The sequence below is a fragment of the Mauremys mutica genome, chromosome 3 (genome assembly GCF_020497125.1).
Source record: "Mauremys mutica isolate MM-2020 ecotype Southern chromosome 3, ASM2049712v1, whole genome shotgun sequence".
Classification (NCBI taxonomy): domain Eukaryota; kingdom Metazoa; phylum Chordata; order Testudines; family Geoemydidae; genus Mauremys; species Mauremys mutica.
Window position 1 is genome coordinate 32,451,103 of NC_059074.1, and position 17,569 is coordinate 32,468,671.

General features: G+C 47.3%; 1 protein-coding gene across 6 annotated transcripts in view; it reads right to left on the reverse strand.

The window, feature by feature from the left end:
* Nucleotides 1–17,569, reverse strand: part of GRHL1 (grainyhead like transcription factor 1) — an 85,600-nt gene that overhangs the window by 4,823 nt on the left and 63,208 nt on the right. For all 6 annotated transcript variants that reach the window (XM_045009831.1, XM_045009832.1, XM_045009830.1 and 3 more), the window contains 5 exons: nucleotides 15,529–15,668; nucleotides 15,039–15,076; nucleotides 14,339–14,427; nucleotides 6,097–6,182; nucleotides 257–321 (listed from right to left, as the gene is read on the reverse strand). In XM_045009831.1, coding sequence (XP_044865766.1) covers nucleotides 257–321; nucleotides 6,097–6,182; nucleotides 14,339–14,427; nucleotides 15,039–15,076; nucleotides 15,529–15,668 — 418 coding nt within the window. The remainder of the gene's footprint in view (nucleotides 1–256; nucleotides 322–6,096; nucleotides 6,183–14,338; nucleotides 14,428–15,038; nucleotides 15,077–15,528; nucleotides 15,669–17,569) is intronic.

The following is a 17,569-nucleotide window of genomic DNA, read 5'->3' on the forward strand; positions in this document are numbered from 1 at the left end:
AGGAATCAATTCAGGGAAGTACTGTGGTCTGTGTTATGCATGAGGTCGGACTAGATGATCCAAATGGTCCCTACTGGTCTTGTAATCAATCAATCTATGAATTTTGGAACAGATTTAGCATCTGTGCTGTGTATGAAGGGAGCATGTGTGCATGCAGGGGGTTTATAATGTGTATTTTTTCCCTAAGGGCCGGACAATAACGCAAGATATCACCCTTTCTTTGGAAAGCTGCGGTAGATGCTTAAGACATACTCACCCTTTTTTACATTTCTTGAAGATTTTTCCAATTTTATCAAAAGGAACATCGTACTTGTCAGATATCTAGAACATAAAAAGAAAACAGTCCCTAAATCAGGGAGACTGTAGGCCACTTTGTATTTCACTTTTACTCAGATGCATGACACAATGATGTAAATCAAACAAAACCCCTGCCTTGCAAGACTGACACTGACATTCCTAAAAAGCAGCAAAGAATCCTGTGGTACCTTATAGACTAACAGACGTTTTGCAGCATGAGCTTTCGTGGGTGAATACCCACTTCTTCGGATGCAAGAATGTCTTGCATCCAAAGAAGTGGGTATTCACCCACGAAAGCTCATGCTGCAAAACGTCTGTTAGTCTATAAGGTGCCACAGGATTCTTTGCTGCTTTTACAGAACCAGACTAACACGGCTACCCCTCTGATACTTGATTCCTAAAAAGTAATCCAATCAACAGGACATGACAATTTTTAATTATTTCCAGTTTACCAGCGGATTAATTACTAGGACAGGAATGCAATCAGTTTCAATGCTTAAATTTTCTTATTTTCACTTTGAAGTTCCTGGTCAAATTTTCCAAACATCCATATTTAAACAACTAAATAAAATTGTTCTCATGACTGAGCAAACCCTCTGATTTCAATAAACAAAACAACTGAAACATGTTTTAACTAGGACCGCCTCTATCGGGTGGTAACTGGGTTCCACACCATGGTGGCTTTATGTATGGCAGAACAGGCCTTAAAAAAAACGGGCATCGCTCACCAGGGATCTTAGTTTTCCGTGATAAAAAAATAAATAAAATTCTCCGATAAAACCCCTCATTTTTCTGCAAGTAAAATGAAATGCTGAACTTTAGTTTCCCTAGCCACAATATATCAATTGAACACAATGTTTTATTGATGTATTTACTCTTGTAAAATGCTGGAATGATCCAGACACAGTGCATTGTTTTAAGGAGGAGGGATAGCTCAGTGGTTTGAGCATTGGCCTGCTAAATCCAGGATTGTGAGTTCAATCCTTGAAGGGGCCACTTAGGGATCCAGGGCAAAATCAGTACTTGGTCCTGCTAGTGAAGGCAGCGGGGCTGGACTCAATGACTTTTCAGGGTCCCTTCCAGCTCTATAAGATATTTACTTCTTCCTTATTTTACTGTTGTCAATGGCCCTGCTGTTTCAGTCTCATTTTCATTTTTCTGTTTATGTTTAGCACTTTCCATGTGTTCTACAATTGTCTGCCTTTGAACGTAATCTCCAGCCTTGCTGCAAACAGTACAGCACATCACCAGCCATGTGAAATTTGTCCTTGCCAAACTCAGTGACACGGTCTTAAGGGGTGATTTTTAAAGTTTTCAGCATCTTTTCATAACTTTACTCACATCTGGAGGCTGAAGTGAAATTTGAGATGCCTTAAAACACAAAAGCCTATACTCCATTATGTAACCTGCGATGTTTCACTCCATATTCTTCATGAAAATATACTTATGATATGAATATGACATAACAGAGTGAGCCTTGTAAGATATCATTGGAAAGCTTATAATTTACTGAATGTGGTTATCCAATTTGTATTCCTGTATCATTTCAGTATCTGAAGTTAAGAATATTGACTATGTGTTTGTATTTCAACTATGCTACTTTGGGTGACGCCCACTGCTAACACTTCAGGTATAACAACGGAAAAAGCCAGACAAGGAGGATGGCCCATCAGTGACAACAATGAACTGTGAAAAGGCTTGGTGTTCCTGCGGACACTCCGTACTGCCACTGACTCATGGACACTGTGATCCTACAGAGGCAGGTGGTCTTGTCACCTGATACTAAACATTACCTGGGACTTCTCATAACTTTCCACTGGAAGGGAAGGGGGTAGGGGTCAAATTTGGGAAACAGGATTCCCACCTTATGTAAATCCTATTTAAGGGTGGGGAGGAAGGCAAACGAGGCTCCTCCTCTCCATGGCCTGTCTGCCCAAGAAAGAAGCACTGCTAAAGCCACCTGAAGGGAGGCAAGCAAGGGTGTGGGGTGAGTCCAGGCTGGGCCCCCATCTCAGGCTAGAAAGAAAATATACCTGGAACTCTGAACCACAGAAACTTTGCAACCTGCCTAAAACAACATTTAGGGTAAGAAATTACATTTCTTAACTTGTTTCTTAAGTATATTGAGCTTAGCTTGAGTATTTTGCTTTATTTGGTCAGTAATCTGCTTTGTTCTGTCTGTCTATTATCTCTTATATTATTTAAAATTTATCTTTGGTAGTTAATAACATTTGTTTTGTTTATTATTAAACGCAGTTTTTGTAATTTCTAACGGGGGGGCAAGAAGTCGTGCACATCTCTCTTCACACTGAGGAAGAGGGCAAATTTTGTGAGCTTGCGCTGTACAAATATTTCTCTACAGTGCAAGACAGTAGTATTGTGGGTTTGTCTCCCGAAAGGGGTGGGCATATGCTGGGGGAGCCCTCTCACACAGAGCTGACTTCAGCAGGGGTGTGTGTGTGGGTGTGGGTGTGTCAAGAGGCCAGAGAGCCTAATTCATCAAAGCGGGGAGAGGGAACCCAGGCTGATTGGGCAGGGGAGGCTCAGTTAAACCCCAGCACACCAGGTGGCATCCCAGAAGGGGGGGTCCAATCTGTCACAAACTGTTCCCGGTATAGAGAGGTTATTAGAGTATGTTTAGCTATGTAAATTTAATGCACATTTAAAAAAAGATCAACCACAAGAGGGGGAGGTTTTGCGCATTGAATAGGTGACACTGGTACTTTCAATAAAATATAGTTATTAATTATGTACTTTAAAAAAAAATGTAGAAACTGAAGAGTCCCTATAAAATCGCAAATTCTGCATTTTTCCATGTCAAATGGATTTCTAGGATCCCTGTTGATCACACTTCAGCCCTCTCTGCACTCAAGATAACACGCTGGTAGTTGAATTGGTTTTTACATATGTTTTGCACAACTTTCCCGATTTCAGGAGCTACTTTACAGCCCGCCAGTGGAAGCCAGTGTTGTTCTTTGTCTGTGCAAGAGACAGGGATTGGGCACCCCAACCAGGTCTATTACTGAAGTTACACTCTCGTGATTTCAGAGTGGTGGGGGTGGTCTAGAAGAGGGGAAGCATCAATGGAGAAACCCCTGGGAGAGGGCAGGACATGCTACACTCCCACCTCCCAGAAGCGATGAGGTGAGGAACTCACATGCTCTGCTAAGGAAAGAAGATGACTGAAAATATCCCACAATAAAACTGGCAAAACGAGCTCAGTATAAAAAACAGCAGTCACCTCATTAAGTATTTTATTACATAAACCACCATAAAACCCGTAACAAAGTGGTTGCTATTGTTCTACATCCAATTTTCTTTGGCAAGCTGCTTTAGCTACAGTTTGTTTTTGTTCTAATCTCACACTGATAGCAAATATCCATCTTGCATTAAGCAGTAACAGGTGGGGATTCCCTGATTTAGATCTGTTCTAGTGCAGACATTCTGCTTGCTCCTACATCAGGGTCTGAGTAGAACATGCTACAATTAGGTTGATAAACTCCTCTTCTTCCCCCTTTTACCCCCAAAGATTAGATGCAAGTACAAATCACAACAGCCATAATGGAATCTCAGATTAGGGAATGGATTTTGGATCCCAAGGCTAAGGCTAATAAGGTGATATCAAAGTGATAGCACTCAAACCCTTCAACCTTAACAAGGCACCGGTTGGACAAAGACCAAGCAAGTAAAATCAAATGACCAAGAAGTTTCAATGTTGTAAATTCAACAGGCACTCCCCAAAGTAACCTCTACACTTTCCTTGCACCCCAGTGGGGAATTGGAGGAGTGGGTGATATTTTGCAGTCTAAGGCTTGTCGACACTGCACCACAATGCAGACTATGGGGGTGTGAATTGCAAAGTGCACCAAAATTTCATGCACTAACTGCCCTGCATGGCGGCCGCTGGTGCAAACTAAGAAGGTATCTAGCTTGTGTTAACGTAGTCCTGTTTGAAACCAGACCTTTTTAGTTTGTACCAGCAGCCTCCACACAGAGCAGTTAAAGCACAAATTTTTGGTGTGCTCTGTGATTCACACCCCTGTAATCTACATTGTGGTGCAGCACAGACAGAGTTTAAAACTCACACTATTGTAGCCAGCAGCAAGAGCTACAGTTAAGGGTGCACAGCAGTTTCCATTCCCACCTCCCTGTTTTCGCATGCTCACAACTTTCTGATTTTAATTTATGTTTTCCAGGCTTGGTCTTAGACTAAAGAATAATTTTATTTGTGAGTGCATGTGGGCATGTCTATATAAAGTTAAAGCAAAATCCCTTCAGCCATTTTTTATTATGGATAATAAAAAACCCACCACTTTTCTCATTGCAAAAATAGCTATTTTGCTGTAACCCTTGTTCAAAAACACCTTGAAATTTAGCATTAAAATAGTCCCTGGGAATGAGGATACAATTTGCTAGGCTTGGAGGGAAAACAGAAAGTAATGAGAGACTGACAAAAATAAAAGTAATTTGAACATGCTCCAGAAACTGTTCCAGCAACTAATTAAAATGTTACCCCCCAACTATGAAAAACAGTCACACAGTAGGACCCTGAGGATTAGTTTTGATAGCAATGGGAAAATCTGAAAAAGTGTCTTCTGCCGCTCAGTGAAAAGAAGATCTGCATGAAAAACAAACCTAGAAGTGTATATTTTCCAATGTGACTAGTGATTTTGGGTGCATCAAGATTTTGGACGTCCAGTCTGAGCCACCTAAAAGGTGCCTGATGTTCACAGAGTGCTGAGCAGCACCCACTCTTCAAAAATCAAACCCATTTAAGAGGTCTTTAAGTTGGACACACAAAAATGGAGGCTCCCAAAAAATCACTAGTCACATGAATATTTAAGCCACATCTGCTTTCTTATGTGGAGATCAGGGCCGGCTCCAGAGCCCAGCGGGGCAAGCACCCGCCTGGGGCGGCCCTTTCCCGGGGGGGCGGCAGGCTGGGCCGGCGGACCTGCCGCAGTCATGCCTGCGGGAGGTCCACCGGAGCCCCGGGAGCAGCGGACCTGCCGCAGGCATGACTGCGGAGGGGACGCTCGGCCGGCGGCTCCAGTGGACCTCCCGCAGGCATGACTGCGGACGGTTCGCTGGTCCCGCGGCTCGGCTGGACCTCCCGCAGGCATGACTGCGGCAGCTCAAGCGGAGCCGCCGGACCAGCGAACTGCCCGCAGCTGCGGGAGGTCCAGCCGAGCCGCGCGACCAGCGGACCCTCCGCAGTCATGCCCGCGGGAGGTCCGCTGCTCCCGCGGCTCGGGGGCGCCTCCCGGGCATGACTGCTTGGGGCGGCCAAATTTGTAGAGCCGCCCCTGGTGGAGATTATTCAAACGGTGAATTCTTAAGTATAGAAAAATAGATCCCAAGCAAGCGTGTTTAATATTTCTAGAATCCAGCTATTCTTGACTGAGATCACTACTTAGAATGTATGAGGAACTATCGCTAAGCTCACTGGAGCCCACCGAAGACTTAGCTGCTCCCCGATGAGCTAACCCCACCTCAGCACCAATGAAGGATGCCAGTAAGGAATTCTCTTTGCTTGCTCTATTTTTCAAAGTCAGCTTTAAGTAGAAGCTGACGAGTTAACTGCAGTGTTCTCTCCTGTACTCAAAGGTCACTTAGGTGGAGAACCAGCCCCTACTTTTTAACTGGAAGCAACAGAAATATTTACATGACTCAAGCTGTGGCTATGATTCAAGCTCAGTCATACTCCAAGTATTTAGGGTCTAACAATAGGGAACCAGGTGTTGTGTCCGGTCTGTGAAGCCATGAGCATAAGGTTTTATGAACTGCCCTGATACTTACAGCTTCCATTAGACCTTTCAGAGATGGTGTCTTTAGCATAAGCGCATCGAAGACTTCTTCCGACTCCTTTCGGACATACAGCAACACTGAATGCAAACCAGAGAGTGATTTAATATATATTTGTTCCTTGAGGACGAGGCATAAGTGAGTGTTGTGAAAGCACAGAGTAACACACATTACAATAATGCAGCAAAGATATGCATATAAACTTAGTTAAATCAAAAATGTACCTTTTACATGCTTGTTGAAAGAGTGACAAGCAACAAGACATGCAGAAGTGTCCCAAGCTCAGGTGCTAAACACCTTTGCCTTTGAAACTATCCTGCATTTGTCTTCGTTTGTTAATGAGATAAAAGGGTACACTGGAAATGCTTTTAGAGAAGTCAGTAGTTGAACAAGTGGAACACACATCCTTCAGAGTCTCTTGGCTATGGCCCATGCTATTCGGCTGCCTGGAGAAACTGTTAAATAAAATAATGCAGCAGATAACCAGTCCAGTTACTCATGCTGAAAAGACTGTTACTTACCTCTTGTAACTTTGAGATGTGTTGTTCATGTCCATTCCAATTAGGTGACTTCCAAGCTCACCATTGGAGGAGGGTAGGAGTTATGGAACGATTGCGGAACAGCTCTGCTGACCGCTGCATCATCTCTGGCCTGTTGGTTGACAGCATAGTGAGCTGTAAACATGTGCAATGAAGACCAGGTGGCTGCCTTGCAGATCTCCTGGATGGGGACCTGAGCCAGAAAGGCAGTCGAAGATGCCTGCGCTCTGGTCAAATGGGCTGTAATCGCTGGGGCTGAGACCTTGGCCAGCTCGTAGCACGTGCAAATGCAGTCTGTGATCCAGAACAATATGCGTTACGCAGAGACTGGAAGGCCCTTCATTCTATCGGCTCTGGCAATGAATAATTGGGTTGATTTGCGGAAAGGTTTTGTGCGCTCTATGTAGAATGCTAAGGCCCTTCGAACATCCAGCGTATGTAGGCTGCAGTATCGCGGGCTCGTGTGGGGTTTTGGAAAGAACACCGGCAAGCAAATGTCCTGTCCCACGTGGAATTAGGAGATCGCAGTCTAAGCAGCACCTTGTCCTTACGAAACATGGTGTAAGGGGGTTCGGAGGTGAGAGCTCTCAGTTCGGACACCCTCCTTGCTGATGTAATGGCCACCAGGAATGCCACCTTCCAAGAAAGGTAGAGGAGGGAACAAGTGGCCAGGGGCTCAAGCAGAGGGCTCAGGAGTTTGGAGAGGACTAGGTTCAGGTTCCAGGTTGGGACTGGCGGGCGAGAATACAGGAATACCCTCTCCAGCCCTTTGAGGAATCCTCCCACCATGGGATTTGAAAACACCGAGTGCCCAGACTCCCCTGGATGGAAAGCTGAAATGGCCGCCAGGTGCACCCTGATGGACGAAAGGGACAGACCCTATTGCTTAAGGTGTAGGAGGTAGTCCAAAATAACTGGGATAGAAACCTGAAGTGGTTGAAGGCGCTTGGGTTCACACCAGCAGGAAAATCTTTTCCTCTTTGCCAGGTAGGTAGCCCTAGTGGAAAGTTTCCTACTGCCGAGCAGAATCTGTCTCACTGAGAACACTGGCTCTCCATGGGATTTAGCCACGGAATTTCCAAGCCATGAGATGCAGAGACTGCAGGTTCGGGTGGAGAAGGTGCCTGTGGTCCTGCGTGATCAGATCTGGGTAGAGGGGCAGGGCTTTTGGGGCATCTATGGACAGCTCTAGTAGGGCCATGTACCAATGCTGCCATGGCCAGGATGGGGCAATCATGATTACCGTCGCCCTGTCCCAGCAAATTCTGGGAAGGACCCGGTAAACCAGCGGGATAGGAAGGAAGGCATACTTCAGCCCCTCCCCCCACGGTATTAGCAATGCGTCAGCAATCAAGCCCGGACTGTGGTTTTGGAATGAGCAGAACTGAGGGCACTGTGTGTTGCTTTTGGTGGTGAAGAGGTGTACTTGGGGATAACCCCATCTTTGGAAGACTGACTGTATGATGTTCAATCTGATTGACTAATCGTGCACGTGGTAGTGTGGGATTGTTGTGCATGAGAGTGTGAGAAACTGACATGCAAGTTTCAAGGATGAGGCTAGTTCTTATCTGCTGGTAGGCAGTAACAGGATAATAAATTAGAAGGTTAGACAGAATGGCAATTACCCAATGAAGTTACAGCTGTGCTTGTGTGTACCTTATTAACCAATTAGCAACTGCTTGATTGCCTGGCCTTAATTGTATATAAGAGCATGCTGGAGAGAAATAAATGACTTTGCTGCCAATCACACTGATTGCTGAGCTTTGTTCATGTACGCCTGCGATGCAACATGGTAGGACCTGCTGAGGCGATCTGCCAGCTCGTTCCGTACCCCTGGAAGGTAGGAAGCTTCCACCTGAACAGATCAGGCTATACAGAAGTCCCAGAGGAGAAGAGCCTCGCGGCAGAGGGGTGAGGACCAGGCTCTGTCCTGTTTATGTAGAATATGGCAGTGGTGTCGTCTGTCAGGACTGTCACTGTGACCTTGCAAAGTGGTGTGAAAGGTTTGGTAGGCCAGACGAACTGCTCTGAACTCCTTCAGGTTGATATGGAGAGGTATCTTGTCCCTCGACCACAAGCCTCGTGTCCTCAGATCCCCTAAGTGTGCGCCCCAGCCCAGATCTGATGCGTCTGTTACTAACGTCAGAGAAGGTTGGGGCTTGGCGAAGGGGACTGGTCAGTCCAGCCACCAACGCAGGGATTCTTGTACCTGCCCCAGGACCGTCACCACAAGGTCCAGGGCGGGTCTCGGGACAGGCAGTAAGACAGTGCAAGCCACGCTTATATGGGCCTGAGTCTCAGTCGGGCATGCTTGACCACATACGTGCATGCTGCCATATGCCCTATTAGCTGTAGGTAACACCTGACTGTTGTGGTGGGATATTGAAGAATTGTTTTGACAATCTGCTCTATGGCTTGGAACCTGGGCTCTGGAAGGCTCGCTTTTGTCTGTACTGAGTCTAGCACTGCCCCCATGAACTCTATCCTTTGCGTAGGTATGAGTGACGATTTGGGTACATTGAGGAGTCGTCCCAGTCTGTGAAAGGTGTCCATGACCATTGTCACGTGGGACTGGACCTTGTCCTTGGAACGACCTGTCAGTAGCCAGTTGTCGAGGTACAGGTACATTTGAACTTGCCTGTTGCACAGGAAGGCCACCACCACTGCATGCATTTTGTGAACACTCGGGGGGCTGTGGACAGGCCGAACGGGTGAACCGTGAAATGGTGCTGATGTTGGTTTATGACAAAGTGGAGAAAGCGGCGGTGTGCCAGATGGATGACGATATGGAAATTGGTATGCTGCCCTTGACATGAAGGATGCCTATCTCCCAGATCCAGTGATGGGATTATAGTGCTTAAAGAGACTGTGTGGAACTGGAGTTTGACCATAAATTTATTGAGTCCACGAAGGTCTAAAATGGGTCGGAGGCCCCCCTTTGACTTGGGGATTAGAAAGTAACGAGAATAAAACCCCTTTCCCCTTAGCTCCGGTGGAACCTCCTCCACCGCCCCATCTCGAGGAGTGAACGGACCTCCTGCATAAGGAGTTGCTCGTGAGAGGGGTCCCTGAAGAGAGACGGGGAAGGTGGAGAACTGGAGAGAGTATCCCATCTGTACCGTGCATAGGACCCAGAAGTCCGATGTTCTACAGGACCATGCACGGTAGAAGCCAGTTTAAAAACTGAGGGGATGGATCCGGGTACTGGGCTGGCACACTGCCCTCAAGCGCCTTCAAAACCCTTGCTTGTTTCTGGGCTGGGGTTTGTTCTGGCCTTGGTGGGGCGTGTTATTCTGCTGTCTACACCGGTTGTTTCTGCCCCGCCCACGATATGGCTCCTGTCTGGGGCGGGGTTGATACTGCCTCTGCTGCGGAGGTTGACGCCTGAAGGGCTTTCTCTGGGTTATCAGCGTATTTATCCCTAGCGATTTCAGGGTGGCCCTAGAGTCCTTAAGGCAGTGCAGCCTGTAGCCTGTTTGCTCTGAGAAAAGGCCCAAGCCCTCAAATGGGAGGTCTTGGAGGGTGTTCTGGACCTCTGGAGGGAGGCCCGACACCTGGAGCCACACTGAGTGTTGCATGACTACCCCCGAGGCAATGATTCTGGCCACAGAGTCAGTTGAATTGAGGGAGGCTTGTAGCGAAGTCTTAGCCACTGCCTTTCCTTCCTCGATTAATGCAGCAAACTCCGAGAGCGAGTCCTAGGGCAGGCAATCCTTAAACTTGGACGTGGCGATCCAAGAGTTGAAGTTTTGTCTATTAAGGATCGCCTGCTGGTTGGCTATATGTAGTTGGAGGGCCCCGGATGAGTAGACCTTTCTACCGAAGAGGTCCAGACGCTTGGCCTCCTTGGCCTTTGGGGCCGAGGCTTGTCGGCCCTGTCGTTCCTTCTCATGGGCTGCTGAAATGATTAGGGAGCAGGGATGGCAGAACAGGAACTTGTGGTCCTTGGAAGGGGCCAAGTATTTCCTTTCTATTCCCCTGGCTGTTGGCGTGATGGAGGCCACAGTTTGCCATATAGGGTTGTAATTTGTCTGTATGGTCTTTATGAGAGGGAGCGCTACTCTGGAGGGACCCTTGGGAGCCAGGACGTCCACTATCGGATCCTCCTGCTCAACCGTTTCTTCTGCCTGGAGGCCCATATTGAGGGCGATCCTGCGGAGCAGCTCCTAGTGAGCCCTGTGGTCGATTGGTGGCGATTCTGAGACTGATGTACCCGCCACTGCCTCGTCTGGGTAAGAGGAGGATGTGAGTTGCTGCTGGTTGCCCTCATCTAGACCCTCCTGTGGATCCCCATAGGCCTGGGTCACCTCAGGGCCCGACAGGGCTGACACCTCTCAAGGTGTTGTAGTGCTTGGTACTGCCATGGGCAGTGGGTTTGCCATCACCAGTTGCTCTTGGGGATCTGAGGGCGGCCTGGAGAAAGTGGCCTCCCTTGCCATTGATGTGTGCCTGTGTGGCGACCTGGAATGGCATAGCATGGAATGCCTGGACCTGGAGGCTCTGGAGATGGTACCCTGTTGATGGTAGGCCCATGGGGTCCAGAAGGGCCACTGACTCAGAGGAGGCCACTGTGACTGCCATGCTGAGTGGGACTCTCTGCTGGCCACGCTTCGATGCTTGCTATAGTTGGAGCAACTGGAGTTGGCCTCAGAGCCGGAGAATGCTGACGGAGAGGAACAAGGCAGTGCCGAACGTTGAGCGGTTGTAGGGTGCCGTGAGGTGCAGGGTGGGGAGTGGTGCCCGGCTTTCCGGGACCACGCACGGTACTGGGAGTCTCGGGACCGGTGCCTCTCACTCGGTGCTGGTGAGGTTGCTGGTGCCGCGCTCTGGTGCTGGGCGAGCGATGGCATCATGGACAGGTGTGTAGTTGCTGCGGGTACTGCTGGCAGGTTCACCTCTGGTACTGTCACCTCGCGCTGGGTCACAGGTGCCGGGGAGTAGATGGACGCCAAGCTTGAATGGGAACAGTGCCGTGAGCGGTGCCAAGATGGTGACCTCGTGTGGCGCACCATTGCCAGCTTCCCTCTGGACGGGACCCTCTTGGGCAGTGACGGAGGCTTCTCCCTGCACGGGAGGGGATTCGGCGTCGACAGCTCAATGAGGTCTTTCACTGCCTCAAAAGTGTTGGGCGTGGAGGAGTGTTCCAGGACCTCCTCCAGACATTCAACGGCACTGAACTCGCTGGGTACTGGACTCGGGCTCACAACCTGTCTGCGTGCCGGGAGCTTCCCTGAGTGCCTTGGCAGCTCTCTGGGGAGAGCGCCCTCTTTCCCCTTTCTTGTGACGCTTAGTTGCCACCAGTCGATCTCTCCAGCACCGAGGTTGGCAGTGCCGGTGACATGGTGCCTGGGGGTGCCGGGTCACGCACGGATGCTGGGGCACTTCGCTCCGAGGAGGCCAGGCCCGGTGCCAGTCAGTCAGGGACCGGTGGTTGTAACGTGGCCTGCATGAGCAACTGCTTAAGGCGAAAGTCTTTCTTAGGGCTAGTCTACACTTACCTGCCGGGTCGACGCGGTGAGTTCGACTTCTCGGAGTTTGAACTATCGCGTCTAATCTAGACGCGATAGTTCGAACTCCCCGCGCGCTCTGGTCGACTCCGGTATTCCACCACTGCAAACGGCGGTGGCAGAGTTGACCTTGGAGCCGCGGACTTCGATCCCACGGCATCTGGATGGGTAAGTAGTTCGAATTACTTCGAGTTCAGCTACGCTATTCACGTAGCTGAACTTGCATACCCTAGTTCGACCCCTGCCCTTAGTGTAGACCTGCCCTTAGTGTGCGGTTTGAAGGCCTTGCAGATTTTGCAGCGCTCTGCCCGATGAGCCTCTCCCAGACACTGGGGACAGGAGTCGTGGGGGTCACTGTTAGGCAGAGACCTGCGGCACATGGCACAAGCTTTGAAACCCAAGGTTGGTGTTGGAACTAGCTTCCAGAAACCTGAATACAATGGTATTTAACTAACTGATAACTATCTAAGAACAACTCTAACTAGAAGACTGAAAGGCTAAGGGATCACTAGCAAGCGAGAGAGAGAGAGAGAACATTCCAACGCCGCCACGGACGGTAAGAAGAAACTGAAGAAGGGTCAGGCCAGCAGGGTACTATATACACCGCCATAAGGACGCCAATCTAGGGGGCTCCCCTGCCGTCCCAACGGGAGCTGCTAAGGGAAAAAGTTTCCGACATCCGTGCACACGGCACGCACACACCTAATTGGAATGAATGTGAACAATCACTCAAAGAAGAACTTGCTAGTCCTTCTCTTTAGTTTCTTGCAATTGTCTATACTTTCCTTCCATTTTAATCTTCTCTCCCCCTCTTCGCTTCCCCATTTCACTTCCTTGCTATTGTTCAACAATATTTATTAGCAATCATGTTGCTCCATCTAGTAGGATATGGATATGATTCCCCCCTCCAAAGACCAGACTGAAAGAATGAGAAGCCAGACAACCACAGTGTCATCCAGCTCATGGAGACGGAGCCATCACACAGAAAAACAGCCCCATTAAAAACTACATTAAGGCTGAGTAATAAGCCAATAAGAGCAGGGAAATGAGGAAATGTAACAGCTTCAAAGTCCTTAATTCACCCTCTAATTACTAGGTATTGTGGCACATATTGTTTACTATGTTTGAAAGCTCATGGCTCTGACGCACCTGTGATTTGGAACAATATACTGTAACATCTACGTCAAACGGGGTGAACTAAACTTGGAGATTTTCATTTTTAAACCTTCCTCCTCCAAAGGAAGGCAGAAGGAGGAGGGTGGATTTAAAAGTGAACACAGCAATAACCATCTATACAAGGGAAGCAGTGTGGCTTAGTGGACAGAGCACTGATGGACTCTGGACTTCTATTCCTGGTTCTTGCACTGGCCTGCTGGGTGATTTTGGGCAAGTCACTTCACCCTCGTGTCTCAGTTTCCCCATCTGTACAATGGAGATGATGATACTGGCCTCCTTTGTCAAGTGCTTTGAGGTCCACTGATGAAAAGTGCAATATAAAAGCTAAGTATTATTATAGAGCATAAATATGATGCTATGGCAGCCACCCATAGAATAAAGTCCCCATTTTATGATTTAGTAAAGAAACTAAGCTCTTGTTAATTCTCATTTTCCCTTAGCAAACATCTGCATTTATCGCAGCCGGAGGGGAAGGACAGCCATATGGATAGGTTGTAACTGGGACTCCAGAGACAAGTCATTTAACTCTTCCGTGCTCCACTTTCTCCATCTACAAAATGGGGATGATAGCGCTTCCCTACTCAACAGGGTGCTGGGAGGTTACAAACCATCAGAAAAAGCCCCCGAGAAAGCGGTGTGATTCTAGATGGGGGAAAAACAGATACAGGGAAGTTAAGTGTCTTGCCAAAGTTTACTCAGCAAGTCAGTGTCTGAGCTGGGAATAGAACCCAGGAGTCCTGATCATGAGATGAAAACTTCCACTGTTATTAAAACCAAAATTATGTATTTGCAAGTTTAGCTGGCTCCCCTGCCGAGGCAAAAAAGGGAATATTTTCCTCCCCAAATAAGTGCTAGCAGGAGATGCACGGATAGGAATCAGACGGGCACATCAAAATAAAGCAGACACAACCCCCCCCCCCCAGCCGACCCACCCAAAGAAAAAGCATTCCTACCCCTGACCTGGCTTTCTTTCATGGAAACGCAACAGATGTGTCTTTTAAAAAAAAAAATTACCTCGCTTTGGTTCTTCTATTCTGGTCAGTTTATTGGGAGGTGCAATAAAATCATCTTCAGTTATATAAGGCCCCCTCTTCATATTAGAGCTGCAATAAAGAGGGGAAATGTAACAACAACAGCATCAGCAGGAGTAGCCTCCTTGCCTGGAAGCAGGGAAACTGTCACATCATGGATCTTATGATGAAGATAATTTCAGAACCAGGGTAATAATTACCCTAGTTACAATGGGCATTACTTTCTACACAAGTCAATACTCGTTATTTAAAACTGCCCAGGTGCTTTGATTCTGCTGCTCCCTCTCTAACAACAGAGTCCCCTTGTGCTGCTTAAACACAACACCAAATCAGCTATTTACCTGGAGATTCTGGGCAAGTCCCTTTGGAATGTGAATATTTGTTGGCACACACTGGAAAGCCCAGAGCAGCAAACCTGAGTGTTAAGCTGGCTGCATGGTGATGGAGAGTGCCTGCTATGCAAGATTTTCCATTTTGGAGAAGACCGCATCACTGACAGCCTGGGCCCTGTGCTGCTTACAGGTCTTACTATGGTCTGGGGCTTATATAAGGGGAGGAGTAAAACACCTAATATTAGAGTACATGGCAAGCTCTTTGGGCAGGGACCTCACCTTCCTAGCTGATTTTACAGCACCATACAATTCAATAGTGTTACAGAATGAATGAAATAGCGAGTCTCTTACCCTTCACCCTCCAGTTCTTCTGGTGCAACAGGAAGGACCTTAAACAAAACAAGAAGAGATTTTGAGTGTAGAGAGAAAGGTGCTCTAACTTAGACTATTGGATGGTAAATGACATAGGACCATTAACTGGAACCTACTACAGTGTGTGTAGCTAGCTAGCTAAAAAGTGGACCTGAGAAGCCAACAATAGGAACATACAGGTCAGACCAGAGCTCCTAGACCAGTATCCTGTGAGTGGTCAGCATCAAACGCTTCACAGGAAGGTGAAGAATTACCTGCCCACAAAGCAAGTTTTCTTCCAAGCCCCCATTTGTTAGGGCTTGGCTTATGCCATGAAAATGAAGGTTTATATGATCACATACCTAACAGGAACTTTTTGCTCCCAATGGTTATACATTTAAGAACCAGTCCAGTGGCTATGTACAATATCATTACGTAGGCAGACAATGTCCCTAATTTTATATTATGGGCACACAGTAGCATCACATACATGAGTCCCACGCTGAAGACTGGAATGGTGAAGGTCAGGGATAAAAAGAACTGGCTGAGTGTCAAGATCTTGGGATGGCTTGAAGACAGTGATGTCTGTCCGCTTGTGGGAAGGAAGCATTAGCACTTTGACCTCGGGAACTGTAAAGAGATATCAAAGATTGTAATATATGGATATTGAAAACAATGACACAGTTGTAGCCGTACTCCTTAAGAGCCATGTATTGCTGTTAAGCAGTGATGTGCTGGGGTGGGTGTGGAGGGGAGGGTCTTAGGACCCCATTGTTAAAATTTCCCAACCAAGTTTTTTGGGGGGACAGGAGGGGAAGTGCGAGGCTTCCCCTTCTCTGATAGAGTCACCTATTCTGGGGGCCATAAATCACCCTGGCCAAAGATGCTTATTCCTTTTGGAATGTGCCAAATGTCAGATATTTTCAGCAAAATCTTCCCAAAGGATTGCTAAAAATCCATGCGGTTCCTGCCACACACCCCAATTTCAAATGACAGCGTTTGGAGACTGTACTCCACTTTCAGTACACTCCTATTTTCTCAGGAATCTATCACCAGCCTTTCCAGTGAGTGGCAGGAAGTGTTTGCGAGGTGGCACTGCTTCCCAACTTGGCTGGGGTTATGAGAAAGGGCTTTTGTCTACACGGGTAAACAAATGAATTAATAGATTTCCGCCAGTACCTCACTCCTTCTCTGTGAGCTCATGCACCCTAGGACATGGGCGTGCCTTGTTTCAATATTGGTAGCATATCACCTCTTAAAAGCACACAGAGCTGATCAATGTTCGTTTCACATTTAAAAACATTTGTGAAGGATGGTCTTAGGGCCACAGGACTGGGAGAGTCACATCTAGGTTCTAGTCCCGCCTCTGCCACAGACTTCCTGTGTAACTCACTGTACCTTTCTGCACGGGGTGGGGAGATATTTCAACCTCACAGGGCCTCAGTGAAGCTTCAGTCACTAAGGGCTGGTCTACACTACGGGGGAAAATCGATATAAGATACGCAACTTCAGCTACGTGAATAACGTAGCTGAAGTCAAAGTATCTTATATCGAAATACCTACCGTCCTCACGGCGCGGGATCGATGTCCGTGGCTCCCCATGTCGACTCCGCTACCGCCATTCGGGTTGGTGGAGTTCCGGAGTTGACAGGAGCGCGTTCGGGGATCGATATATCGCGTCTAGATGAGACGCGATATATCGATCCCCGAGAAATCGATTGCTACCGCCGATACAGCGGGTAGTGAAGACGTACCCTGAGTATTGAAAAGCATTTGGAGATCCTCAAATGGAAAGCACTACAGAAGCATTACTATTGTGGAGTAGAGTTCGGCAAGATACCAACATTTTGCAGAATGGAAGGTTCTGTGAAAAATTTTGGTTCACCATTCTGAATTAAAACAAAACATTTCAGTCTAGTTCAATATTAATCTGTGCCCCTGTTAGCCACTATGTGCCTCGTGGGAATTGTCGTTTGGGTACTTCTTGGGTGGACCACATGTACTATAGGGCACTGTGGTCACATGACTCCCATGATGCAGCACATCAGTTCAACCAGTGGGAAAAATCACAGTGCATCACGGGAGATGTAGTTCAGCCAGGAAGCCTAGTCTACAGAGACTGGAATATGAGGTATCCAAACTACATCTCCCATGATGAACAGAGATTAACGTCAAACTGACCCAAAATGAAATATTTTAATTTGGATTGACAAACTGAAGTGTTTTGATTTGCATGAAACCTGCCCAAAATGAAATATTTCATTTTGAATTTCCCATGGAAAAAAAGTTGAAAAAAATTTCAAAACAATTAGTCTAAAATTTAAATTTTCTGTGGGAAAACTGATTTTCCAAAACTTCAACCAAAAATTGCCAACCAGCTCTACTATGGAGCAATCCATATAGATACAGTAACTGGGTCTCTGGAAGCAACTGTAATGCTTATAGCCAAACAATATTCATTCAGCTTAATGGGGAAATAAACACCACATCTGAGCTCAGCCCAAGCATAGGAAGTTTAGTCCCATAAGCAG